The sequence below is a fragment of the Halichondria panicea genome, chromosome 6 (assembly GCF_963675165.1).
Source record: "Halichondria panicea chromosome 6, odHalPani1.1, whole genome shotgun sequence".
Classification (NCBI taxonomy): domain Eukaryota; kingdom Metazoa; phylum Porifera; class Demospongiae; order Suberitida; family Halichondriidae; genus Halichondria; species Halichondria panicea.
This window is the reverse complement of record NC_087382.1, coordinates 112,582-138,957: the sequence shown is the minus strand read 5'-3', so window position 1 is coordinate 138,957 and position 26,376 is coordinate 112,582. Positions and strand designations below refer to the sequence as shown.

Genomic DNA, 26,376 nt, shown 5'->3' with positions numbered 1-26,376 from the left:
ATACAACAGTTTCTCTCTTGACTTCTATCTATGATTCCACATTACTTGAGAGCTGAGCCAGTGATGCTATTGGAGCATCCCCACAACAATTTACATCTTCTATGTATAGGAAAACATGGAGGAAGATATGAATTGTTGTCTTTGCACTGAAATTGTGTGCTTTATACTTTTTGTCCTGAAATTTGGCTGAGAAAGTAAGCACGAAGTTGCAAATATGGCGATAGCTATGCAACAACATCATCGATTGTCTTACAGCCAGATCCAACATTGCAGAGCTGCATCAAAGCATTTAACTCTTATAGGTAAAGCATGAGTAACTTGAAAGGTAAATCTTCCTTCACTTTGAATTCCATGATAGAATAATAATGCAAACACTTTTGCTACTTTGATACAGAGTCTTTGCATGCATGCAGTCTCTTTGATGCTTTGTCAACTATAAAATAGAGCTAACCTTACTATATTATTATATCTCTTTGACTTCCAGAAGAGGGGGGCCTAATCTCGCAGTGGGGGGCCTAGAATGTTAACAGTTTGGACCCCCTGGGGGGCTTAACTGTTAACATTCTAGGCCCGGGGACCCAAAATTTTATGACACTGGCTATAATATTAAATTGTACTTCAATCGTGAATAGCAGCGTGTGTCGTATATAGTCTACCAAATAATTATAGTATCAGCTTTCCTAAAACTATACATATGAAATGCATGCATGCATGTAGATCTACACACTAACACAGTACTAGTCTGAGACACTCTATACTTGCATACTAGCCTCGATTCAAGGCCGATTAAAATACGTATTTTAATCGGCCTTGAATCGAGGCTACTTGCATACATGCATGTATGATACTTGTTCATTATTTTACAGTAGTGACACTGACTCTTGACGTATATAAGATTATTATTATTGTGAATGCCATACGAAACACAAAAAACTTAAAACCACCCTACTCTGTTGTCAGTGTCCTCGACTCTAAACTTTTCTGGCAGTGTCAGCTTTTCCAGTGTTTGATTGTTTGTTAAACTGTAGAGAAGGGTATCAATATCGGATTGAGTTAATGAGTCAACATCGCTAATATCTAGTTTCTTGAGTGTTTTGTTGTGTTGTATTAGCTCTGCAAATTTTTGAATGGCTTCACCTCCTAATGAATTGCGGCTAATGTACAGCTCCTCTATTGTTGAGTTGGCCATCAGAGATGATGCCAGTGCTGCTCCTCCAATGGTAGTGATGGAACAGCTGTATAACCTGAGTTCAGTGATTATTTTGTTTGTTTCTAGTGTTCTACCGAGGGCAGTCACTCCACTGTCTCCAATAGGATTCTTAAGCAAATTCAGTTCCTTCACTGAACAGTTTCGACTGAGTCCGTGTGCTAGCTCAATCGCTGATTCTGAAGAAATGGCACAGCCCATCAGATCCAGTGACTCCAACTTACACTTGTCATTGTCTCCAAGGTAAGCACTAAGAGTCTTCATGGCCTCCAAGGAAATACTAGCCCCTGTCATGTCCAGTTTTTTCAGAGAGCTGTTTTGTTGTAGTCCTTTGAACAGAATGCAGACACTGTCAGAAGAGAGAGAGTTATTAATGACATCCAACGATTCAAGACACTTACTAGAACACAAGAGTCGAGCTAATTGTTCACAATCATTTTCAGCGATATCAGTCTCAGACAAATTCAACACCTTCAAAGCTTTGTGGTTACAGAGGGCTGATAAAAGTAATGCAGCAACTCCTCTTTGGATGGTATCATTGCCGCTCAGATCAAGCTCTTCCAGTTGAGGCATGTGAGGGATGGTCTTGGCAATGTGATCCACAGCAGTACTGTCAAGATTGTTGTTGGATACATCAAGTCTCTTCAGGTGGCGTAAGAAGGTAGCAGGGATGTCTTGCATGTATCGGAGGCTGAGTGAGGTGAGATCATTAGCGCCAAAGCGTATTGATTTGATGGAAGCATTTCCTTGCTCTCCGTCGACACTGCACAGTGCTTGAAAAAACTGAGTCATCTTCTCATCTCCCATGTGGGAGAAAGTGAAATTAATATCCCATACACAGTTGGATCGAGCAATGCAGTAGCCAGTCATAAAACAGTCAAGAGCAGACCAGAAGTAGTATGAGCGAACAGTCATTTCCCTCTCTCTAAGGATGTCAGCAACGAAAGCTTTGTCACCTCCCTCAAACAGCCAGTGAAATACGTTCAACATGTATTTGTCTTCCCCTGAATCGATCATTCTTCTCATATAATCTCTGAGGATGGGAGAGGATTTGGTCAGTCCACTGAGAAACCTCAGGACCTCGGTGAAGTGGCCATCATTTACACACCTCTCAACAATCGCACTTCTTTCTTCATCGCTCATCTGTGAGAGTGAAAACGCAGCTAGATACTCTTGGAGTGTCAGGTGGTTGAAGTGATAGCTAACTACAGCAGACTTCTCACTACTGGTGTATAGAGGGTCCACTGTCTGCATCAGCCCCAGAGTCTCCATTCTGAGATTATCGGGAAGATCAGGAAACACCAGTCGCGGTAGCTGATCAAGTAGACCATGCAAACCAACTCCAGAAAGGCTATAAAAGAATGATTTTAAAGGCTCAGAAAGAACGCTAAACTTGTTGCTATTCCATAGTTTGGGACCAAAGTGAGGGTGCTGGGCCAGGTACCCATGGATACAGAAGCAAGTGTAGGCAGTGTACAGCTGGGTCACTGTTGTTGGTAAGGCAGAGCTTGACTCTTGGAACCACTGGTAGACCAACAAGGTGATACTGGTAGCTAAGGGGGTGTGCATGTGGCCTTTGATAGCAGGGATATCATTCAAATATTTCAAGAACTGCTCTAGGAGGGTAGAAGTCTTTGGCAGAGATTTTTTCTTCAGCTCTATCAGCCAATCGATCTGGTCTTGGACAGACGCTACAATCTCAATGTGTTGTGATGGTTGTCGTTTCTTGATGTAGTCAGTGGCCCAGGGTCGACTTGTCACAATCACTCTAGCTTTGGGTAGGATTTCTCCAGACACAAGTTTCTCGAAGAAGCTTGATTGGTCATCAAGGATAGATGCAATCTCATCCCAGCCATCCAACCAGAAGGCCGTACCTTCACCTTTGTTGGCCTCAAGCTCTTCTACTAGTGATTTGTCTCCAGAATTGATAAGGGCTACTAATTCATGGATATTGTTTATGTTCTGAATGTTGAAGTCTCTCAGTGGCAATAGGAAGAGTATCGCAGTGTCTTTAAGCAGCTTTTTGTTGGCCCACTTGATACAAGCCTCGAGACTGAATGTTGTTTTGCCAACACCAGGAGCTCCCTCCACTAGGACCAGTCGAGCAGGGGAGCCATCGGGAAGATATCCAAGAGTGCTGAGAGTAGTGGGAGATTTCTTGTAGTGGACATCATCTTTGTCTCCTCGCAGTGTTCGCTTCATGTATTCGTCCAGTTCAAGAAAATTGAATTCTTCTCTTGTGATTAGAGCTAATTTGTAAGGTTGCAGCAGGTTATTGGTTGAATGTCTGGATGTGTACATTCTCATCAGTTGCAGAGAGGCCTGCCTCACTGGAGTGAGGAGGTAGATCTGGACACCATCAATGGTGATGGATAGAAAGCCATTGTCTGCTAAAAAGTCATTTTTTCCTTGTTTTACCTGTTCCTCTATTGAGCTGGCCAGAGAAGGAGGAACGGACCAGAGGATGGACACACTGCTCTTACCAACACCAGCTACTAGCAATAATTCACGTGGCAAGAAAAATCCTTGTGCAAAAGTGCTGGAGATGTTTTTAATGTCACGCAGCGTGCAATTGTCCCAGCTTTTATTTACTCTGACTACAACTTTCTTAAGTTCTCCAACTTCCTTTGCTTGGGGATTGTCAATGGTACACGGCCACACTTTAAAGTAGTCACAAAGTTTTGTTGAAGACAAGAATCCATCCATCTCATTCTCATAATCGGCTAGTTTGCTCAGCAAAGGATCGTCTGCTTCAGTGAACATGACTCGAACCACATGTTGGAAGAGCTCATAGTTGAAGAAATCCCAGAAATGATTTAGTTTGCCCCAAACCTTTGCGAGTGTTTCCATTTTCTTAAAGCATTCCTGAACGTATTTTCCAGCCAGATATTTCAACGATAGTTTCATACTTGATATATTGGCATAGAAATCGTCTACACTAACACCAGATTGCTTGAGTCTTTTGAGGGCTTCTTTAGTCAGCTCTTGGAAATTTGTTTCCAGGATGTCGATTTCTGCAATTAGGTCGGCGATAATTCGATCATTACCTGTAGCAGGAATACCTGCATGTAGAGATGGTAACTGAGTATAATGTATTGCATTAGCTACGGTATATATGAGTCATACATCAGATAATAGGTAATGCCAGCTTACTCATGGGTTCTTCAGTATTGATCTTCAACACAGCCAGCTCAGAATGTGTGGTAGAAGAATCTGTAAACATGTTTTAATGAAGATAATTAACATTTACTTCATGGCTAAATAGTATCGTTCCTTAAATATAACAATGTAATACACCGTATATAGCGGGTATATACTTTAAGGGTATAAATGTTTGTGATTTACGCTGATTAAGTACCGCGAACAGTTATTCTCACGAATTCAATTGCATGCAGCAAAAAGGCAGCTATTCCGTGAAAATCTTCTAACGGTCATTTAGGGAACGTTTATATTATACTCTCGAAATATATACACGGTAGCCCATATACTTATTAGCACTTTGTATCCACCTGCGTGACTGTGTTAGTAGCTAAATTATACTCACCTTTGGCTGACAAGTACTGTGCCACATTGATAGCAACATCTCCTTTGTCCAGGGAGAGTAAGATAAGTAGAAGAGCTCTGAAGGTGCCCTCTGCAAGAACTCTCATTGCCAGCAATGACTGGACACCAATTAAAATATGTCAGTAAATCAGTTAGTAATTTTCTGTATATTACGGTATGATTTTATATGTGTTCTTATGAGACCAAAGGCTATGCTTCCCTTTTTCCCTTGTAGGGAGCTACTTTCAGTTGATTTGCCGATACAAAGAAGAAGAAATACACCTTAGCTAACCTTGGAATCCCACAAGAAGCTAGCCAGCCAGCTTGTATAAGTTCCCTAACTGCTTTTGTTGATCAATGTTTCAGCGCTTGTCTCGTGTATTGTATTGTAAAATTTGATTATTTTGTATTTTTGTGTTTGATTTGCGGCATTCTTACACATATATTTTCATTTTTGCCGATTGCCAGCAAAAATATACGGCCTACTCTGCTGCTTAAAGCGGCTGCTGCTCGATATAAAGTGGACTAAGCGGTTCCAAAATGTGTCCAGTTTTGTCAAAAAATCCACAATTATCAATGACGTATCGCATTATCTACACATACCCAAGAGCTGCGTAGAGCCACTAATTTGGGGAATTCCCCATTAATCGCAATGTACCAGCAATGTAAAGTGAGTGTATATGGCTGCAAGTAAGTATAGGCTAGCAGTCATTTACTTGAAGATAGTAAATGTGTACAATCTATCAGGATATATAGTATACTATATTATTATGTTGGGTAGAATTAATCATGATTCAGAGTCAAGTCGTGGCTGTTTGTTCATGTCTACTAAATCTAATGGAGTTTTTCGTATGTACTTTCGTTTCTTTCGCTTAAATTGTGATGTCTCGTCTATTCTCGCTTCAGCTTTCAGAACCTCCCCCACTGGGTCATGCAGATTACTGGAGAAGTAGTGTCTCTTGGCGTCATCATTATTTTTCTCCACCCCTAGAGAAAAAGGTGATTAAAATGTTATCTCTTTACACTCGAACTCACCTTGTCCACTAAACATCTTGACATTTCCGTATTTTGAAATAAAGTAAGGGAAGTGAAAGACCAGTGTGTGCATATAGGGCGTAATATTCTTTTCCTGAAACCCTTGACACTTGTGCTTCAAGCTCAAGAAAAGCCTTATCCAGTCTTTCGCCTATCATGATAGATTATAGTAAATTAGATACAATGGTTCTCCCTACTAGTAAACTAACACTATACCTTTTGCTCAACCACTTCACTGGGAGGTGGAGTCCAGCTAGAAACCATCTTATACAAAGAGAGAAATTCCTATAGAGCCAGACCATATAAATAATTATGTTTGTAAAATGCGAAGGGAAATTTAATTAGTACTCACTGTCCAAAGTTGGGCCATTTTAGCTTGAATTTCTTCCTTCAGTAGGTCAGCAAACCTCACTGGGAGACGTTCCAGAAACTTCTTGGTGTCGTTCCCCTGCAGTGATGTCCATTCGTAATGTCCAGAAGCTTTGCCATCTGGACCCCTTGCTTCCCATACCCTGAACGTGATACCACAGTCTTTAACGATCGTCTGTAGTGTTTGTAGGTGAGTGAGTATATGTGCGTTTCCTTGTCTGTCTTGTTTAGCAGATGCCACTATCTCTAGAATGAGATTTCTTGTTAAAACGTCAGCTATACGTAGGAGTAGGTGTAGCTCATCGGGTATTATATGGTCTGGCTCTATGTTCAGTAGTGGTGTTGTAATTGATCCTAGTCGTACACTTGCTGGTTTACTGCTGGGAAGTGCGCCTTTTGCTTGTAGGGAACTCAATGTTCTTGCATTTGTTACGGTGTAGTCAGCCCTATCCTTTGACATATCCCACCTATAGCGGCAAATGGGGAAGCTAGGTTTAAGCATATAATAATTATAGATATACCTTTCATCCTTCTTGATGGTACACCAGACACAAGCGTACATAGAGGTTGCTTTGTTGAGGCCCATACTCAGTAAAAGAAACTAATAATGCAATTTTTATAGTCAGTAATTAACTATACATTCTCACCTTGTAATCACTACCCAGGAAAAACTCAAGGCGGTACTCTGTTTCATCAACAGTGAGTAGTGGGTGTGAAAAGATGTCGTTCAACTCCTTCAATACCTCAGATAGTCCTGAACTAATTGTTTCATACGACTCTTCGGCTTTTAGGCCAGCAAAAGTATGATTGCCTGTATGAATGTCAATATAAAAATATTTTCACCACTTTCTCGTTTAATATTTTTATTGTTAAGCTTACCCATGCCTGATAAAACATTGTCTTGAATTTCTGGAAATGCAAATGAGAGAAGTATGATATTGGATGATCTTGTGAATCTGGCTCCGTCACCACTGAGTTTTACTTTTACTGGTTGGGTGATAGCTTTCCCTGAATGAACCTAAAATAATAATCCATAATAATAATGTATAATTTCTTCTTTACTTACGATCTTAGCTAGCTCTTCCTGGATTGCAGCTTTCGGTGGTCTATAAGCACCAGGATAAGGACCTTCGAGATGTCGGATGTCGAGAGAGTTGTTAATTGAGAGGCGAGCATCCTTGATTCGGTACAGTGGTGGTAAATCAGATGCGACGCTCAATTCATGATAAGCTTCGTCACTCACAGCAAACCTGTCAAGTACATAAAGAGCTTGCTGTACCCTCGCAGAATCGTTTGGTGAAAGAGCTGGCGTTTGATGTTGTGGCTTGTGAGATGGGCTAGATAAAAAATTGAATTTGATGGGAGATCCTGTCTGTTTGCGTAGCTCTAAAGATTCTGGCTGAAGACCGAATGATTCACAAAACCAAAGCGCTTGCTCTGCAGAGCTCTTACAGTGTGCTAGCTTTCGTTTTACCTGTCGTGGTGATACCTCGTGAACTTTTTTGCCTTTGTTGATGTGTGCTGTGGTAGGTCTACTTGTTTCGGGGATTGTTGTTGGCTGTGGAGATTCAGTGGATAGTTGCTGCTCAATTTCAGAATACGATTCTGCTTCTCCATCAAGCACGAAGAGGTTGTATTCTCCAGCAAGTACGGCATACCTCCTTCTTCCTTTTAGCCCCCGTATCCTTCTTGCTACCTTGCTAGCTTGTTCTGCAAGCCTTTTCTCCAGACGATCGCTTTGTGCTAGTTTAACTATTGTTACCATGCTATTAACTAAGCTAATGAATGTCTCTTCTGCCTTCTTGTTCATGTACCAATGATGCAGCAACTCGATAGGAATAGAGAGAGAGAAGTTTGGCTGTACTTGTGGTTCTGTGTGGCTGAAGTCAGAGTACTTCTTTGCTGAATTTGAGATGGTGATGGACAGGCTCTCTGCTCTTCTGGACTGCTTGTTTACTGCCATAGCTAGGAGGCCCGGGATAATGGAACAAAAGGTCCCTTGAGCTGTTATGTAACAAAATTAATTAGCCATGTCAATATGAGTGGGCGGGTGAATAGGCTGCGGTGTTATCACCCACTAAATTAACCACAGTACTCATTCAATAGCATGATAACACTTCTCAGATGCATTATGGCGGGTATTTTGCGACCTCTGGTTCTCTTAGACTTATTACAAAATGGCTGACCAGACATTCTCAAGATCCAAGCTCAAGAGGCTCAATCGAAAAGCTAGAGTTGACAAAATTGGCAAGCAGCTGTGTATGGAGAAGAAGAGCCTTGAATGTGCCGAGAAAAATGTTCAGAATTGGAAGAAGAAGGCAATAGATTATAAACTGTAAGTTGCTGATTAACAGCCAGTAAATAATATTGTTCATACAGGGAACTCAACGTGTATCGAGCTAAGCAATTACGGACAGGAACTCTGGGAACATCCTGCAGTCACCAACGACCACTAAAGTTACTAACAGCAGCCATGAAGACGAGTGCAATCAGTCTACCCAAGGCAACTCCAAGAATGTGTACGAATGCTGATATTATGCGAGGAGTTACTGTAGTTCCAGAGATAAGTGAGAAATGTTTAGCAGATGGGGGTGGTGATGTTCATATAGGAAATGGTCGGTTTGGAACATGCTCTCGTATGATTTTTAAAGAGTGTTTTGACGTCTGTGTCAAAACATTTACTTCCGACTCCTCAATCGAATCGATTAGGCATGAAGCCAGTATATTACTTACATTAAATTCCAGCCCTTATATACCACACTGTTTTGGTATTTGTTCCACCAGGAGAGCTTTAGTAATGTCTAATGTAAGCGTGAAGCAGCAACAAGTTTCATTATATTCTGCCTTGTATTCGACTAACGAAATTAAATTAAGCCCTAAGACATGGATGCAAATACTGATCCAAATTGTGATGGTCTATCATACATGCACAAGCTGAGTATTCTTCACAATGATCTTAAAGTAGACAACGTAGTATTAGGGACTACTTTGTTAGAATGTATCCGGCCATGTATTGTGGATTTTGGAAAGGCATGTAAAGAAAAGCATGCTAAGAAGTACTGCCTGACCGAGGAACAGAAAGTTATTTACATAAAAGAACACACTCAAGTAGCTCCAGACCTCCGCGATGGGCTTGTTTTACAGAGCACACAGAGCGATATATACTCATTAGGTAGAATAATGAAGAAGATGAACTCCATTGTAATTAAGTCAACTGAACTTGCCCATGTAATTAAGGAATGTCTTTCTTATCATGCTCATGACCGTCCTAGCTTAGAAACCATTTCTCTTAATGTTGAATGACTATGTGACTAATTATGTCTTACATTCATTCGTTCATGTTTAAATCTGGTGCTAGCTTTAACTATGACATAGTCTATGTATAATTGTAGGCAAATCCGTGCTCTCTAATGGAAGGCTGACAAGGTTAGCTGTAAGTCGGGATGCGTGTTGACCCAGCCATTTGTTTGAGAGTCATTAAAAGCATTATGGTAGAGAATTGGCCTGAAGCAGTTAGTTATGAGTCACATAGTGCGTATTGGCTGCTCAGGTTGGGCCATGCATGCATTAACAATTAACAATTAACAATGATCAACAACGTTTTTTCACCAGATTTACACATACAATTTCAGATAGTAGTCTAGGTGACTCTAACATTTCACCATTGCTATTTCTATATGTTTTCGGTCCATACTTAATTCTAGGACATACTACAATAGGAAAATCTACTGTGCAGCCATTGCCATATCTATCATACAAAATATACCAACTACCTATAAAATATTCATCGTTAAAATCAGTTTGTTGAAGTTGGAGCTTTCCGCGGGTCATTTGGGTTCCTCGATCTTTAAATAGGTAACGAAATACATCTAGCCGGAAATCTATAGTTAAATTACAGGATTTTACAGTACCTAAATTTAAACTACATTGAATGGACAGAACAAATCTTCTTGTTGCGTCGCTTATAAGCTCGGTATGTGGTGCTTGTGGTGTATTGTATGATCTGAAAGGGGGGAAATGTGCAGATATAATTATAGTAATACACAGTGCACTGCCATGCCATACTTAATAATCTTACTGGATAGTAGAGATAGTCACATCTTCCTTAGCGACCCATGAAGACTGTTCCAATGAGTAACCAGCCCACTTTACCAAATACTCCGTTTTCCCCTAGAAATAGAATCAATCGTATAGGGCTATATATCATAAAATGTTACGTACCTTAGTTAGTCGATGATGAATTATCCTCTCAACAAGGAAGACCCCTTCTGGCAGACTGTCATCAGACTTACAGCTCAGAGTGGTTCTCACATCTCGTGCTTCCCGCATGCTAGATAAGTCCATGTCAGCCGAGCTTATATTATGGAGGTAGGAATAGTATCCTTTCTCAGGTCGTTGCCTCTTTGACGAGTCCATAACAGGTCGATCTGCATGAACAGGTCTGCTGGAAGATTAATAATTAGTGACCATAAAGATTTTATCTCTATTCATTTGACACACTTTACTACCATTGATTGCATGCTATTACTGTCATGTGAATCAGTAAATTACTATACAAAAAAGAACAGAGAAAGAATTGAGATGGGAAATTGCTGCCACTTCCACCCGTACCCGTACTACATCGACTCCGACTTACGAGAGATCAGGCACCACAGGAACTCCTTTCCTATTGGGTCGCTAGTAAAGATGGGAACTGAGGGAAAACAATTTTATTTTACAACAGCAGATGATACTGGAACACATTATTTTCCGATGGGGTCTCAGAAAAAGGCCCAGAACTATTTAAAGAAAGTTGTGAGGCTCAGCCAAACATACGATGTCCAGGTGTCAGAAGTTTTAAATCCAGACTACACGTTGCTAGGATTTAGAGCCAAAAAAACAAAAGAAGAAAGCACAAAAGAAGCGGACAACAAAGAGCCAAGAAAGAAAGTTAAATTTAATTTAGTAAAAGTGTTGTAACTAGAACAGGACTGAGAAGAATATGACTGAGAACTGACTACTATACTGTACTGTTCTATATAATTATTTACTGTGGTAGATCTCTCTAGTCACTGTTACAGGCCGGTAAAAGTAATAACAAAATACTGAGCTGGCAGTACTGCATGCTCAGTATTTTGTTATTACTTGTACCGGCCTGTAACAGTGACTAGAGAGATCTGCCACAGGATAGAATCTACCACAGAAGTCTACATGAGCTCAACCAACAGGTAAACAATAATATTACTCACCAGCACCAGTGCAGTGAACGTAGCTAGTTCAGCGAAGATCTTGCGCACGCACTACAATAGTCTATAGTAGCATTTATTTCCGCAGTAGTTAAAATGATTGAGTAATATTTGAATTTTCATATAAATAGAACAAATATTTAGACAGGATGCTAGAACAATAGTGTCCAAAATACAATGGCAATTGCTGGCAATGTGTTCAGCCAGTATTTCAGAGCCAACTTTATTCCAGCCTGTGTACGATTCATGGCTGTTCTAGCCTTCTCTTCAATTACATCAGTTTGCTGTCCCGGTGAGAGCCCCAGCATTTCAACATAGTCATCCGTGTTGTCAAAATATGAGGATAATTTTGGGAGGTCTACTTCTTCTACACTTGTATCAAGCTGTTCGTCAGTGACTTTAGTTTCTCTCTTTAGTGTTTCCATTGACAAATTTGAGGAATCAGCGGACGGGAAGGTTTCATTAGCTGTATAAAGAATGCAGAGATTCAATAACAGCAACCATCTTGTGTACAAATGCATGAATATTTATGCGCCTCTATACATTCAAACTTTGATTTTTGACATTGTACATATAACTTAATGGTATGTAGCCACGCAATCGTCCTTTTATGCATGGACAATGCATGTCTTATAGATATAAGTCGCCTTTTTTGGCAATGTAGATTTAGTACTGTACAAAAGTATAGCAAGGTGTAGCTTCTCTGTTCTCTTAACGGCTAAACACATGCAGTGACAAAAGTAAGTAGACTGACTCTCGTTAATCCGGTCACCCTTGGGACCAGTGGCGTAGGCAGAGGGGGGATCATGGGGCTAGAGCCCCCGCCCCCCCCTTTTGTACTTCATCAACTCTAACTCAGCTTGAATCATCTTGATCTGTCAATCTATTCTGCACTGTACTGCATGCGTAGTTACTAGAATGATGTCATTCAATGGAAATGTTTTTGTTTTTTTATAATAATGAACTGAAAGCACAAACAATTAAACAGTAAACCTGTATACGAGTAAAACAAGTAGTAAAAATAATGATTGTAACGCTACTGTAACATTGTTGTACATGTACAATTAGAACTGAGTTGGGTTAATTACCTGACTCAGCTCTAACTAATACAAGAGACTCAGGCGATTTCAGAGCGTGTCCGCATCTTGACCGTGTGCCTCTGATGCATCTGATAGCTGATCTTAATAAAGAGAAGCAAAGTCTGCAACGAATCCATGCCAGTGTGGTATATAATGGTTATCCCATTTTGTAGCAAGGAGGGAGGGGCATGAGGGTTAAACACCCTGACGTCGAAGTACGTTTTCTTGTGGCGACCTCCCCAGCACCCACTCGCAGCAATGTCTAGCCGGGCCCCATCCTGGCTGATAGAGGAAGCACCTGAGAGCATCTCTCCTGTCAGGGGTTGTAGGGGGGGTTCGACGCTTACATCTTGGCAAACCTTGGTTAGTAGGTTAGCTGTAAGGTCTCAAATTTCATTATGTCTGAGTATGGGGAACCCACCTTTCGGGCAAGTAAAAACGTGGTCAATGGTGAAAGACTTCCCACAGGCACAATGGAAATGTTCAATGGAAATGTGGGCAGGGCCATCTACTGCGCATGCTTACTGCTGATGAAAAGTGATGACCTTTTTTTAGGTAGTCTACTCTAGTTGTTTGTGTTGACTGCGCCACAAATATTATAGTGGTGCTTATGTAGCTGATAGCAAGTCATAGTTGAAGAAATTAGCTATAAACTTACAGTGCAAGGGTTTGTTGCGCTTTCTATGGCTCCTGTCTAAATGTAACACTAGTAGATTGATAGACTAGAAGAGAAGAGATAAACACAAAGAAGAGTAAAATAGTGCTGACGGTGATTAAAATACCTGCTAAGTCAACACAAAAATCATGTCATGCTGCAGGAATGCAATACGGGAGTAACTCATTAGCGACCGATTAACAAAAGGTCAACCTATGTCGTACACTAAAATTAATTGAAGCACTTAAAATGATGTTAACCCTTTCCCCTTTCCCAGCTTTAATTAAAACAGAAATACATATTTTTCTTTAAAAATTCGTATCTCATGAACAATAATATTGAAAAATCACTCGTAACTATTTCCTACAGGTAGCCCAGACCCCGGGGGTATCTTGACACCATCATCGTTACCTAGCAACAGACCACCCCCAACTAATTAGCGATTGTTTACAAACATTCACAATTATGTACACAAACAATATTGTATGATATGAAGGCACAAAGTGACTAAAGGCACTAAATAAGTGTTCTCAATGTTCTCACGGTGACATTGTTCAATCAGGATCTGCAGAAACTTGTCTATGAGGTCGTATCGGCAGATGCTCTTTTCCCGGGAAACGTTTTCTTCACCTACACACAGGTTTACAAGTTCAATGGTGGCTCATGATGTCCACTGCTGATGTAACTAGCCTAAACAAACTTATAGTGAAGCTAGGAACACTACAGATGCTACTCTATAGTTACTTACCTGGTCCAGGAACTTGGTCCGTCTCAAGAGTTTCATGAGCTTCTTCCTCTGGCTCTTCAGGCTCTTTATTTTCTAGCTTGAACTCTGAGGAGTAGCTTCCTATCTGGCTATGGTCCCAGTCACTCCCCTCTAACTCAACAAGGCCATAGGCATCGATATCCTCACTGTCTAGCTGCACTAGAGCCTCGCTAAGATTATCCTACAAAGATCTTGTAGCAATTTATATCACTTTTCTTTCGACAATATTGTATGAAGGGTACCTCGAGGCAGCACAATGAAAATACCATGTGAAAGAGCAGCTCAATGCGCATGTGCTGGTACCTACAGTGTGTGCATAGCTCCAACACAGCCCGCATAATTGAAAATTTAACAGTAGCCATGCAACATAACTACTATAGCTATTAGCAATACACTGTCTGATTATAATTATCATGGGATGAACATTTTTACATTTGCTGCATGAATCCAAAATCACAGGGAAACTCAAGGAGTGATGGGTAATAATCTACTATGATTGTTGTTAAAAACGATCAATGCCAAAAGTCCAAGTCTAAATTACTGGCTGCATCAGCAGAGCCTTGCCGCTCCTTTCTCACTCTTGCAGCTAGCAATAGCTATAGCATTCTAGTACAGAGCTAACTAGATACTAGATATAGAGTATAGCAAGCAAGCACCACCTTAAGCTTAACATTAACTACTGGAACTTACTGGATAGCTTGGAGCTGAGCCTAGAAGAAGAGCTTTTATACTGATTAGAGGAGACCACACCTTCAGATATCTAAGTTTCCTGCAGCTGGGCATGCGTACTGTGACTTATTAATTTATCAAAATAGTACAAGTCAAGAGTCTGCATCAGAAGGTTGTTCCTTGTCACTGTCAGGGTCCAGAAAGTGAGTGACCCAACCATCACCAGCAGAGGACTAGAAAAACCTGATCAACTCTACCAGGTAGTGGAATTAATTAAACAATGGTTTTGATACAGATTTTCTTGGTGATAGTGTGCCTTAGAAAATCATGTACCGTATATCTTCTAATTTATCGGACACTTCTAATTACCCGGACACTCTTTTGGGCAATTTTCGTTGTTCTAATACAACGGACACTCCAGTACTTTAATATTACATTTGTTCTAAATATCCGGACAATACCTTGAAAAGTTGAGTTATCATTCACAGACGGCAAGTAAGACTTAGAGTGCTGCAGTTAGATAGCTTTGAGTAGCTAGTTTTAGATAGCTTGTGCAACTATTCAGTCGTACCCTGTTCTATTAAACTTAGCTAGCTCGCATGCAGCTGCTTGCTTGTTCTAATTATTCCGGACACTTCGCATGCTCTATAAAAATCTGTTCCAATTATACCTGGACAATTTCCAAAATAATTATTTTTTCCTGTCCGATAAATTAGAAGATATACGGTACTTACTTAGAAAATCATGTAGCAAAGATTAGATAAGAACATTCAAATCTGATTGGCTAAATACTCATGCATGGCTATGATCTAAAATGCTTAGACACTGTTTAGGAAGTTTCCACATGATTTTAAAGTCCTCAGGGCTATAGTAGAACCCTCACTGCGTTCAGGATACTACAATCAGCCCTTTGGGCTTCTAAATCATGTAGAAACTTCCTAAACAGTGTCTAACTATTATATAGACACACATATGCACATGCACAAACACACTATATACCGTATACCTCGCTTGCGCATGCGTACCGAGGCATAATAAAGGTGTACCATGCAATAGCTGAGATAAGTTATAGTGAGATAAATGCTAAGCTGGCTGCATAGAGTCAGCTAAAAATTCATTGTCACCATCACTGTCCTCAGACAACCAGTGGCGGGTTGAGCAGGCGCTGAATAACATTGTATTTTACCTAAAAAAAAGGTCATCACTTTTCCTCAGCAGTCAGCATGCGCATTAGATGGCCCTGCCCACATTTCCATTGAAATGACATCATTCTAGTAATGAAAGCACCGCAGGTGCCTCGGTGGAGATGCCAAAGCTACATAACATAAAGCTATAATTATAATACTAATAGCTTAATTTTTTTATACACATGATGAACATTTTTTCATTGCTGCATACAAACTCAAAGAGTGGGTAATGATCGACCATGATTGTTAAAAACAATCGATGCCAAAGTTCAAGTCTAAAATTAATGGCTGCTGCAGCTCTCTTCACTCTTGCAGCTATCAAATAGCTAGTGTTCTAGTGCAGAGCTATCTACTAAGTAGAGTAGCAACACTCGGTAAACAAGTTTGGCTACATGCTCTTCTGAAAAGGTTGCAATGGCATTCCAAGTAAGCAAAACTAGGCATAACTCGAGAACGAAGCATTATTTTGCAAATCCACAAATTAAAATCAAAAAAAACATGACTAGAAGCCTATATAGAAACTCTTACTTGCACTTCATTGATCCTTGAGCAGCTGTAGCAGTCTACACACACACACACACGCAAACACACTACTGTATACCTCGCTTGCGCATGCACACCGAGGCATATAACCATGCATGCAGTACAGTGTAGAATAGATTGACAGATCACGGTGATTCAAGCTGAGTTGGAGTTGACGGAGCACAAAAGGGAGGGGCTCTAGCCCCGTCAGCCCCCCTCTGCCTACGCCACTGACAACTGCACATGCATGTAAGTCCAGCTTGGTATATTAGACACAATTTCAACATCAGCATAATAGTCTTTCGAGTCTTTTTGCACTTCTCCCAGTTGCCATTAAATCATCTTTTTGCTTGCACCATTCTTGTACTCTCTTTCTGTCAGCTGAAAACACTTTGCTAGCACCGTTCTTGCTTTTGCATGCTTAACTACATTCAGCTTATATATCAACGCTGCTGTGTATATAGCTTCTTTTAAGCTTTCCAACAACTGTTGTTTCCAGACTTGTTCTCTGACAGCTATAGCTAGCTAGCTCTATAGTTAGCTAGCTCTATAGCTGCAGGTGTATAGCTGTCAACACACGTGCTCAACAGTATTTAAGGGAGAGGGTCTATTGGAAAAATAGGTGACACTAATTTTGCATGTATGCAGGCAGATTCACAGGCTGGAAACTCAAAGAGTGCATGGGAAATGATTGACTATGATTGTTGCTAAAAAGGAGTGAGTGTCTTATTGAAACGGTGGAATGGAATAGTGGAATGGCCGCTACTGGACTACTAGAATACTGGAGTGACGTTTGACCTTGTTGCGCATGCGCAAATACATGCATCGCCATATGCTTGACAGTAAGCAAAGTGTCCCTAAAAAGAGGCAGTGCTGATAGCGTCTTAGTTGACTATTGCTCACTAGTTTTCTCACCATGCAGTAACATATTGTTGCTGGAAATAAAATCAAGTGAATTTATTTCTGATGTTTTGATCTACATGTGCAGCAAACAGTGTAGATATAATTTTGGTAAAAGTTTCTGCATGGATGCATCAAGCTACTCCGATATCAACGATGTCAAGTATGGAAGTGTGTTGATGCATGTAAGTTAAAATGTAAGCCACTCCAAACACAAGATCGAGTTTCCATTATTACAACTGATGACTGGTTATTACTCAGGCACGAGGAATGTACAGCTAATACAACTCTTGCATGCCCTCGGGCTCGAGTTGTATTAGCAGTATAATACCTATAGTTATACTGATTGTGTAAGGATCAAATTTCAAGGATAATTACCTTACGGACCAATCAGATTCCAGGATTCTACCCACATGCACCATTGGAATTTGCCACGCATCAATAGGGTGGTGGGTGGTGCTTTTTAGGTCTGCATCCTGTAATATTAATATCATCCAGGTATATTGACCACATCCTGGGTGCATGATATTCTATTACCCAGGCATGTACAACAGCTATAGTGTACAGGGGCGGATCCATGCAAGGGTATAGAATAGGGGGTTCACCCCCCCCCCCTTCCTCTTAAGAATTTACATCTTAGTAATCTACCAGCTACACTATAATTATAGCTAACTATTAACTCATTGCATGCACTATCGACGTAGCTATATAGAGGTGACATTATCATGACCACACCCAGTTTAATACTGAGCATGACTGAGAATTCTCAATGAGTCATGGGAAACGCAATAATAGATCCAGACTATCACCTCAGAACTGGAATAGCTACACTGTATAGAGTATTGAAAAACAGTTGACCTTTTTTTTAGAAAAATGTTTTGTGATTCCCCCCCTTTCAAAATTCCTGGATCCGCCCCTGTAGTGTGCAATCCTTCGATGTCTGACCACAATGAGCAATAAGCTTACATAAACAACGCCTGACTTACTACCCAACCCAACTCTAGTGAACTTTACTAGCTAGAGCCTCTGATAAAAAGACCTCCTAATAGTAAAGTGACATCACAGAGGGACATAGTCTCGCGAGCGCAACGTTTTCCTAGATAGTCACTATTGCACTGATTCCGTGGCCTTTGCCGGAATGTTGCCATGGCAGTGCCAACTGATCAGATTTGACAACGTGTTTAGTGGGTGGTAACACGTACCCCGACAATTATAGCGAACGTGACTATAAAGAAGGCTATATAATTTCATTTGTTGAACCAACCTGGCTGCGAAGAAACTCGGTTACAAGCAAGAGCTCTAGCTAGCTGTGTTTTGTCTGGCTTTGGTTAATTAACAAATACCTTGCACATGACTACAATTCTCATTGCAACAGAATCAGTGCAACAGTTACTTTACCAGACATTCCCTCTCCCCCCCCCCCCCCCCACCCAACGCCTGCTCGCGAGACTATAAAAGGGACAATGCAATGCTTCAGCAATCTTCAGTCAGTAATATATATTCCCACACTGTGTAGGAGGATAATGGCTACAACATTTAAACAGTCTCTAAAATATTGCAGTTGTATATAGGTACAAGGTCTGTGTACTGTATAAAGTAGTTTATATAGAGTATTATTTTACCTCATGCACTCACCATCTAGTGGCAATGCCTCTTCTCTATCGTGTCCACCAGTAGCCATGGCAGGTCTTTGTTCCAGCATAGATTGAAGAGTTAGAGGGATAGGAAACGGAGTGGTGCACGTGAGGATTTTACATTGAATCTGCAGTGGAGCCTCGAAAACTATCCGCGTTACGCCCTATAAACAAGGGCTATTCAGCACTTTTTGCCGGGTAACTCCCAAAGCTGTGTTTCCTAGAGACATCATCTGTTTCAGCTATTTATAACACGCCTAGTGTCCATGAGCCTCGCTGTAGTACTTGCTAATGACTGATCACACCCAGTAAAAAGAATAAAGTTCCCAAGGCTGTTTTAGAGCTAAAGGAACATGTAACGTGTAAGCGTGCTGGTTATGACTACTACAATAGGTATAGACCTTGAAATATAAGTGAGTTGCACGGACTAAGCACGTAGTTTATTATGCACTGGGTGTAGAAATAGGTATTGTTGTGATGGCCTCGATTAAACCGCGGGGAAACACGGATCGTACCACGAGGGTGCTTCCGTTTCCAATCCCCTTTTCCTTTATCTAGAGTGAGTGCAGAGGAGGTTGGACACGTGTCATAATGTTTTACGGAGGAAATGTGTGTGCATGGAGAGATATACGGAAACTTGCAGAGAAGAGTAGCTATTCAGCCAAGTCAAAAAGCCTGCAAGCGATTTTAGCAGTAGTATATAAATGATGCTAAAAGTACTGTTGTCATTGTTCATCCATTTATATAAGCAAACAAAATGAGGCAGCAAAGAAAGAAATGGGCGTACAGTTAAGAAAAAGTCTACGTCTATTTCTTTCTTTATCCTCCAATTAATACCGTTGAACGACAAAAAATCTGTTCGTGAAAGAAACCAAACAAAAAGTTTTGCAGATGCAAGTCATAATTATATCTTGTGTCTTCGGTGAGATCCAGGGGGGCCTTTTTGCTGTTTTCGACCCAATCCTACTATTAGCACCGTGCTAACGATCAGAAGATCAACAACTAATAAGAGTTGTGGCCGCCGAGACCAACCTCAGTCCATGCTGAGAGACTCTATAAAACTAAAACTAATTTGCCATTTTCATTACTTTTTCTCATTAGGCCAAGCCAATTTAATTACATGCTTCACGGATGCAAGCGGGTCTCTTTTTGTGAAAATAAAAAACCCACAACCGCCCACTCCATACCCTTATATAAGGCTTATTTGTGACCACAACTTCAATTACCAGTGTGGTCTGGGAAGCCTAACAATTTCTCCTAAAAACACCCACTCTCCCTTCATTTTTAATGAGATTCATACTTTTTTTAATTTTTACAGGTCTATAAATTGCTAATGAAAGTCCGTGAAACATTAGTACAACCAGTAGGTTGTACATAGGATTGACAGTGCAGTTGTGTGTGTTTTCAATTATTTATTATATTAAGTTGGCTTGGCCTTACTTAAAAATAAAAAAAATAAATATGTGACAGGGCCTAGGACCCTTATGGAGCAAACTAATAATGTTCAGTACACTACAAAGTAAAATATTTAAGGATTTTGGTTTTCTTTCATAAGAAGTAACTTCAATATCTCCTCTAACTAAAAAAAAATTTTTTTATCCGAACATTTTTTTGTATAGCCGTTACAAGGCAGACATTGAATTTTTTCATGCTGTTCTTGTATGCGGATAGAACTCCGAACATTAGTTTCTCAAAACGGTAGGTCAATACTATCCCCCTTTCACCCGAAAATATTTTGGGGTAGGAAGGTGCAAAGTGAGTGATATTGTAATCAATTTGAAGCTTAAGCACTAATTAAGCAATAAAATACAATTAATTAGTTTGCTCCATAAGGGTTGTTTTCCTAGGCCCTGTCACAAATGTTGAGCGTGGGCAGATAATTGAGGCATGGTTACGCCCACACTCAACATTATTGCGCGTTCCCCCCTGAATACATAATCATCAAGGAACTACATAATTATACGTATTAATTCCCTTTGTTTTTATTTCCCCATCCTCAACTTTTGACTGTTCATTGTGCTACAGTATTACAAAAGAAGGAAGTGGTTAAGTGATGATAATTATGAACATAATTATCATCACACTTAACCACTTCCTTCTTTTGCATTGTAATTTTTCTTAGCCCCGAGATGGAGAGCCTAGGCTTGTAAATGCCTCACCCTCGAAAAAAACAAAAACAAAAAAACATTATTGCAGAGGCAATTAGCCTAATCGAGGCACGCGTGTCGTACCTCCTCTGGTCACAACCGCATGCATGCTGTTATATAAACTGTGAAATCAAATTTGCAATGAATAACAGTGATGATTATGACTATGAGTAATGTTATTCATTTACAACTGCCAGTAGGAAAGGCAATGAATAACGTAGTTACTAATTTTATTTGTGTGTGTGTCATTGCCTGTCCTGCTAGTTGTGGTTACAACAGCTAGTATCTGTGACGTAAAGGTCTGGAGGAATGCCTTTTGTGTACAGGAGTTGCGTACTCTTCCTAATGAACTCTTGCTTTGACGTCAATCCCTTTGCTCCATCCAACAGACACATGCAACTCTCCTCTGCATACCGAAAGCATGAGAACTCCGATCACCTCAGCATAAAGGTCCGCAATTTTCTTCATGTTGTGGATATTGGGGTTGGTGAAGTTGGTACGGCTGTGTGCGTGTGAGTGTGTGCGTGTGAGTGTGTGTGTGTGTGTGTGTTGCGAGAGAATAAAGAAGCGACTATGCGAACAGATAATTAGAGACATCGAACACGCCAGCTTTACACCCCTCAGTGATAGTCTCTGCCACAGGACTGGAGGGCAAAGAAATGAAGCCAATACATTCTAAAAAGACTGGCATCATTATTAGCATTAAAGTGGGACAACCTATACAATAAGACCATGTGCTGGCTACGCTGTCGATTGTCATTCTCCCTCCTAAGATCAGCAATATGTCCATCAGAGGCACGAGATCCTCATGCGGACACGCAGTGAGGACCCCCACAGAAGTGGACCTAGTGATTTCTGAATCTAAAATGGACAATTAATTGTACGTAGCTAGTTTACAGTAGCTGACAATTACTCTTGTTTGCTTTACAATTCGTATATAATTTATTCTGACAAACCAGGATAGACTATAATTATATACATCGGTCTACGAGTAGAATATTTATTGTAATATCTGCGGTTGCATGCATGTGGTTACTTAGTCCAAGTTACCAAAGGGGAAATGGGGGCCAAAGTTGACACGGTCAGTGGGTGACAGCTGCATGGCTGCAGAAATTTGCATGTGAATCCGGCGAGGTAGCAAAATGAATATTTCAGTGAGAATCATTCAGCAGGTAAACGGTTAAATAATAGTCCCTCTATCACACTTTCCCTCTCTATTTCAATGTTTCCCTCGTTAGCAAAACTTGTTTTGCCTATTAGAGAGTTTTTGATCTGCATGAGCATGCATGCATATAGTTAACATGATCCAGTGGTTGGTAACAGTCCTGATAATTATATGAGCGCTTCCAGTTATAGATCTCTTGATGAATGTGCATGAGTATTTTTGTGCGTATGATACCGAGCGAGCGTTGATTTGGCGATCTAGTTAATAAGACAAAAGGAAATAAGCCTCATATAGGCTAACAATTGTCAATGTCAACTCAGCAGTATTGTTCTTCTATTCTACCATCTAAAACCTGACAAATGATGATAACAAGAAGCACACTATAGCTTGCACTTCACTTGTAAATGGCAGTGTGTTGTACCAAATCAAGAAAATAATAAAATAATAGTAAGACACTCCACTTGCATGTATCTATTATACTTGCTTGATATTTTTACAGTTTACAGAGAAAATATACATCAGGAAAAAATATCACAACTAAATAAAAGCATGCTTTTTGCTTGATGCCATAAACAATTCGCATAATTATGCATCCGTGCTGATCGTTTCGGGTTAAGTTCTAAACTTCTAATGCTAACAAACTAGGTACGTACATGTATAACTAATTTGAATTCCACAAATCATTATCCAAAAAGTCTCTCCCAAAAGCTTTTCCTTTTTCGAGGTGCTCCAACTATTCTAGCAATGTCATTCAAAACGTGCTCATCCTTATAATATTCAAATGATCAACCTCATTGTACGCTTTGTGGAAGAAATTATATTGTGGTTTCATGCTTGACCACCCGTGACATACCCTTGAGCTCTCGATGTTCACTGTACCATCTCCATCACTAAAAATAGTAGTGGGAGTCAAACCAATTGTGTTCACACCAGATCGAAAATCTTTTTCGTACGAGAGTTTTTCCGGAGTGTTTACACCAACGCCATAGTAACAGTACGTTGATACATTCGGAGCAGGAAAATCAGTGACAAGTGCTTGCACTCTTTGAAAGAATAGGTAGCCATTTGTGTAGCCAATATTTCCAAAGAGATTTTCATAGTCACTAGCCGTATAATTCTTAGATGGTGTCGAAACGAATACTTCATTTCCAAAAACAGAAGTTTTCGGAAAGAGCCAAGGGATACTTTCTAGTGTGCGAACAATTGGAACAACGAAGTCACTAATATAATCATTTGCAAATAGTAAGAAACCATGTGTATTGTGTATCCCAGATATAACTGTTTGCAATGCACTAGCACCTCCGGACCAAGCAGCTGACAGTGTAACGTACGCATGGATGTACTTGTCCTTCCATGCTTGGTTAATCCCACTGAAGCCAGTCAGAAAGTGCAGGGAAACGAGACCACCCATACTGTGTACGACCAGGGTCATCTTCGTATTGCTGTTGGTTTCGTACATGTCTTCAATCATCGACTTGAAACGATGGAAGTATCCTCTCTTCTCAAGCTCATCTGCATGTGATGGTGATATGTAAAATAATGGAGCTGAGCTAAGGTGACTCAGTTTGCAGTCAAAACTATTGTTAAAAATTTGCCTGCAGCCAATCTCCAGTCATAAGGAGCAGCACGTATTGTCTTTCCTCTTTTGTAGCCTCGATCTACAAAGTATTCCACCGCCTCGTGTAAGTAAGGCATCAAGCCGCCTGTAGTCAAGTACTCAACACCGTTTGTATTGCCAAATCCCGGAACATGGATCTTGACTTTAGTGTTGTTATGGAACGAGTTGGTACTTGCATCGTAAAGCAACCTGGAAACATGATAGAGTGAGATTTAGGCCCTGATAAATTATGCTCGGAATAATTTTAGCATAATAGGTGTCTAAAGAATAATGGGAATAATCAGGCAATCAATGTTCATCTTTGGTAAAGATTATTATGCCTCGGTGCGCATGCGCAAGCGAGGTATACGGTAAGCGATGTATATGGTAGTGTGTTTGTGGGGTGAGTGTAAAAGCTGAATGCGGAATGGAATGGAATATGGAACGGAATATGGAACGGAATATAAAATGACGAACTTAGTAATAAAAAGAAAGCTGCATGCTGATGGTGCTCTGTATTTTTTTTTAGTGTAGTATGACATAAATACTTGTAAAAAGTGTTACAGAAGCAACATTAAACAGTAAAAATTCTGGGATACCGTATAGCGCGAAATTTTTGAGGGGCTTAATTTTCGCGGATTTCGTGGCCCGGTTAGCAATCTTACACGAAAATTAAGTCCACAAAAATTGTTATAGAATTATCTGCTATAATGTGCAAAGATTTAAAGGTGTGGCTTTCAGTAAGCAGCAATTCCGCGAACATTGTGCAACGAAATGCTTTTAGAGGCCATTCCACGAAATATAAATGCCTCTAAAATTTCCCGCTACACTCGTGCGCACATTGGATATACATGTATATACTCTTAATTTTGTTATGTCACATTTTAGAATAATCGGATTCTTAATGAGAGAATAATAGGCAAGAATTCAAGAATAGAAATGGATGAAAAAAAGTATAATTTATCAGGGCCTAGTGGGATTGCATATGCAATTGTAGAATCTACATGGACTAGCTATGTGACTATGACTAATACTGAGTGTGATAGTTCTCAGTATTCATTCCAAGTTCTTCTTCACGAAGCTGTTATCAAAGCACATGCATGTGCGCTTTGAGATGCAGTATTAACTATACAATGATTATACATGTGCAGCCAATTAATCATTGATACATGATACAAATGAATCAAACTGATGACTAACACACACACACATACATGGCCTTATACTGATCTGATATAGCACTGAAAATCAAGAGAATTAACTAATCTAGATTATGTAAAATACATGCATCTATTTTAGATTTATACTTACGGTAATTCTCTTACTGCGCAGTAAATTCGAGCAGGATTAATCCACAGCTTCTTGTATTTGTGGCGAGTGGAGCATAGAGATCTTGGTGTGTTGTCCTTCACTTTAAGCCGAGAGCCCATTATCCCCGGAACTGTACAGGAATTAAGATAAGATATACATTTGATTTTAACATGCATACAATTATGTTCAGAATGCATGAAGTTCACTTACTGAGGACAATGGGTGATGGGGTAGCCTCACATTGCTCGAGTAGTATCACCACAGCAACACACATTACCAGCGTTAGTAGCTGCCTCATCATTTCAACTATCAATTGTAATACTGACTGATGAAACTTATATGAAGCTGAAGATTAAGACATGCACAAAGTTTAAAACAAACGAACAACTGATTGTATGAAAGTGTGTATAGCTTCTTGAAACTATAATTGTATTGTTATTGCTAACTACAGTTTTTTATCTTGTTACCACACACCTGGCTATAAAAACAAGTCACAAGCTACAGGTTTCAGGAATAACTATAGAAGTTCACCTTGGTATAATGCATTGCGCATTCAATATTGCACACAATGCATGTCATTTAAATTGAACAGCAAGTGGTAAGCAAATGAATGCATGCATGTGTCTCTTAGTTGCCAAATAGCCATTATATAGAAATATACTTTATGATAAAGTGATGTTGAAACCTTTAGTCAAGTAATAACAGTATGTCATATACATTTTGTATATGTATATTAAGCTTTGTAGACTGCGGTAAGTAGATCTATAGATCTGTACATTGTAGTCTGACAAGTCACCTACTACCAGTTCGGTTCATTTTAGGTTATTCACTTTCATGTTAGCATAACCCTTTCATGTTAGCATAATCCTTGACTGTTACAATCAAGTGAACACTTACGATTATATTGCGAAAACATAGTGTCGCAGGATTCCATGACCCCCCATTTCAGTGACTCCAGTAGCCTATATACCACACTGGGTTAGAGTTAGGGCCAGGTTAGGTTTAGGGTATAGGGTTATACTGAGCCTATAGCCATGCAGTATATGATTCAGTGACGGGGGCCACTGAATCCTCCTACAATGGTCAATTGATTTTCTGCTTGTATTGGGTTCACTAGATTCTCTACATAAAGTTAATTATACTATAGCACTCAGTAATCTTTCATCAGTGAAGAACATGCATGCATGCACAGTTGTCTGAGGCTATACAGACATGCATCCATGCATCCTTAAATAGTTGTCATCTTGTCAATTAAAGGACCTAGCTCATATATAGTTACTCATCACAGAGTATAGTAGATCTAATTTGCACAGATTAATGTGATGGTCTATGCCAGTGTGTCTAATCATGTAGAAGGAAAGGTGC

At 40.0% G+C, this 26,376-nt stretch overlaps 3 protein-coding genes and 3 long non-coding RNA genes across 10 annotated transcripts in view; 2 read left to right on the top strand and 4 right to left on the bottom strand.

Moving 5' to 3' along the window:
- The window catches only part of LOC135337669 (uncharacterized), a 33,139-nt gene extending 26,075 nt beyond the window's left edge, over positions 1-7,064 (top strand). The window contains exons 1-5 of one of the 3 annotated variants that reach the window (XR_010395220.1): positions 4,851-4,889; positions 4,986-5,440; positions 5,657-5,749; positions 6,180-6,344; positions 6,820-7,064. This is a non-coding gene — a long non-coding RNA (uncharacterized LOC135337669). The other 2 variants (XR_010395221.1, XR_010395219.1) reach the window with 2 other exon arrangements.
- LOC135337589 (NLR family CARD domain-containing protein 3-like) lies at positions 882-18,913 on the bottom strand. Its single transcript, XM_064533529.1, has 5 exons — positions 18,793-18,913; positions 11,577-11,845; positions 4,752-4,854; positions 4,361-4,420; positions 882-4,269 (listed from the first exon to the last, which is right to left on the bottom strand). The coding sequence occupies exons 1-5, from the start codon at positions 18,857-18,859 to the stop codon at positions 935-937; spliced, it is 3,834 nt and encodes a 1,277-aa protein (XP_064389599.1). The 5' UTR covers positions 18,860-18,913; the 3' UTR covers positions 882-934.
- LOC135337610 (uncharacterized) lies at positions 5,508-8,182 on the bottom strand. Of its 2 annotated transcripts, XM_064533576.1 has the most exons (8): positions 7,221-8,181; positions 7,034-7,172; positions 6,802-6,965; positions 6,676-6,755; positions 6,138-6,621; positions 6,002-6,070; positions 5,786-5,936; positions 5,509-5,737 (listed from the first exon to the last, which is right to left on the bottom strand). In XM_064533576.1, the coding sequence occupies exons 1-8, from the start codon at positions 8,115-8,117 to the stop codon at positions 5,538-5,540; spliced, it is 2,184 nt and encodes a 727-aa protein (XP_064389646.1). In that variant the 5' UTR covers positions 8,118-8,181; the 3' UTR covers positions 5,509-5,537. The 2 variants fall into 2 exon arrangements, with proteins under 2 accessions (XP_064389645.1, XP_064389646.1); XM_064533575.1 differs by having other exon boundaries at positions 5,508-5,737; positions 6,138-6,755; positions 7,221-8,182.
- LOC135337683 (uncharacterized) lies at positions 8,178-10,132 on the top strand. The gene is made up of 2 exons (XR_010395242.1): positions 8,178-8,489; positions 8,534-10,132. It is a non-coding gene; the product is annotated as an uncharacterized LOC135337683 (long non-coding RNA).
- On the bottom strand, positions 9,740-11,572 carry LOC135337666 (uncharacterized). Of its 2 annotated transcripts, XR_010395216.1 has the most exons (5): positions 11,383-11,572; positions 10,791-10,847; positions 10,376-10,595; positions 10,233-10,324; positions 9,740-10,157 (listed from the first exon to the last, which is right to left on the bottom strand). It is a non-coding gene; the product is annotated as an uncharacterized LOC135337666 (long non-coding RNA). The 2 variants fall into 2 exon arrangements; XR_010395215.1 differs by lacking the exon at positions 11,383-11,572 and having other exon boundaries at positions 10,376-11,273.
- Positions 18,914-22,602: 3,689 nt separating the features above from the next.
- On the bottom strand, positions 22,603-25,309 carry LOC135337159 (phosphatidylcholine-sterol acyltransferase-like). The gene is made up of 4 exons (XM_064533060.1): positions 25,222-25,309; positions 25,012-25,141; positions 23,699-23,910; positions 22,603-23,654 (listed from the first exon to the last, which is right to left on the bottom strand). The coding sequence occupies exons 1-4, from the start codon at positions 25,307-25,309 to the stop codon at positions 22,855-22,857; spliced, it is 1,230 nt and encodes a 409-aa protein (XP_064389130.1). The 3' UTR covers positions 22,603-22,854.
- Positions 25,310-26,376: the final 1,067 nt, after the last annotated feature.

Excerpts from the sequence above, each read along its gene's own strand:
- LOC135337159 (XM_064533060.1), bottom strand. The coding sequence starts at position 25,309 with ATGAGGCAGCTACTAACGCTGGTAATGTGTGTTGCTGTGGTGATACTA. Across the intron at positions 25,142-25,221 it reads CCCATCACCCATTGTCCTCA|TTCCGGGGATAATGGGCTCT; the intron begins GTAAGTGAACTT and ends ATTCCTGTACAG. Across the intron at positions 23,911-25,011 it reads TGCGCAGTAAGAGAATTACC|GTTGCTTTACGATGCAAGTA; the intron begins GTAAGTATAAAT and ends TCATGTTTCCAG.
- LOC135337589 (XM_064533529.1), bottom strand. The coding sequence starts at position 18,859 with ATGCTGGAACAAAGACCTGCCATGGCTACTGGTGGACACGATAGAGAA. Across the intron at positions 11,846-18,792 it reads AGAGGCATTGCCACTAGATG|CTAATGAAACCTTCCCGTCC; the intron begins GTGAGTGCATGA and ends TTCTTTATACAG. Across the intron at positions 4,421-4,751 it reads ACAGTACTTGTCAGCCAAAG|ATTCTTCTACCACACATTCT; the intron begins GTGAGTATAATT and ends ACATGTTTACAG.
- LOC135337610 (XM_064533575.1), bottom strand. The coding sequence starts at position 8,117 with ATGGCAGTAAACAAGCAGTCCAGAAGAGCAGAGAGCCTGTCCATCACC. Across the intron at positions 5,937-6,001 it reads GTGAAGTGGTTGAGCAAAAG|GCGAAAGACTGGATAAGGCT; the intron begins GTATAGTGTTAG and ends CTATCATGATAG. Across the intron at positions 5,738-5,785 it reads CAAGATGTTTAGTGGACAAG|GGGTGGAGAAAAATAATGAT; the intron begins GTGAGTTCGAGT and ends CTTTTTCTCTAG.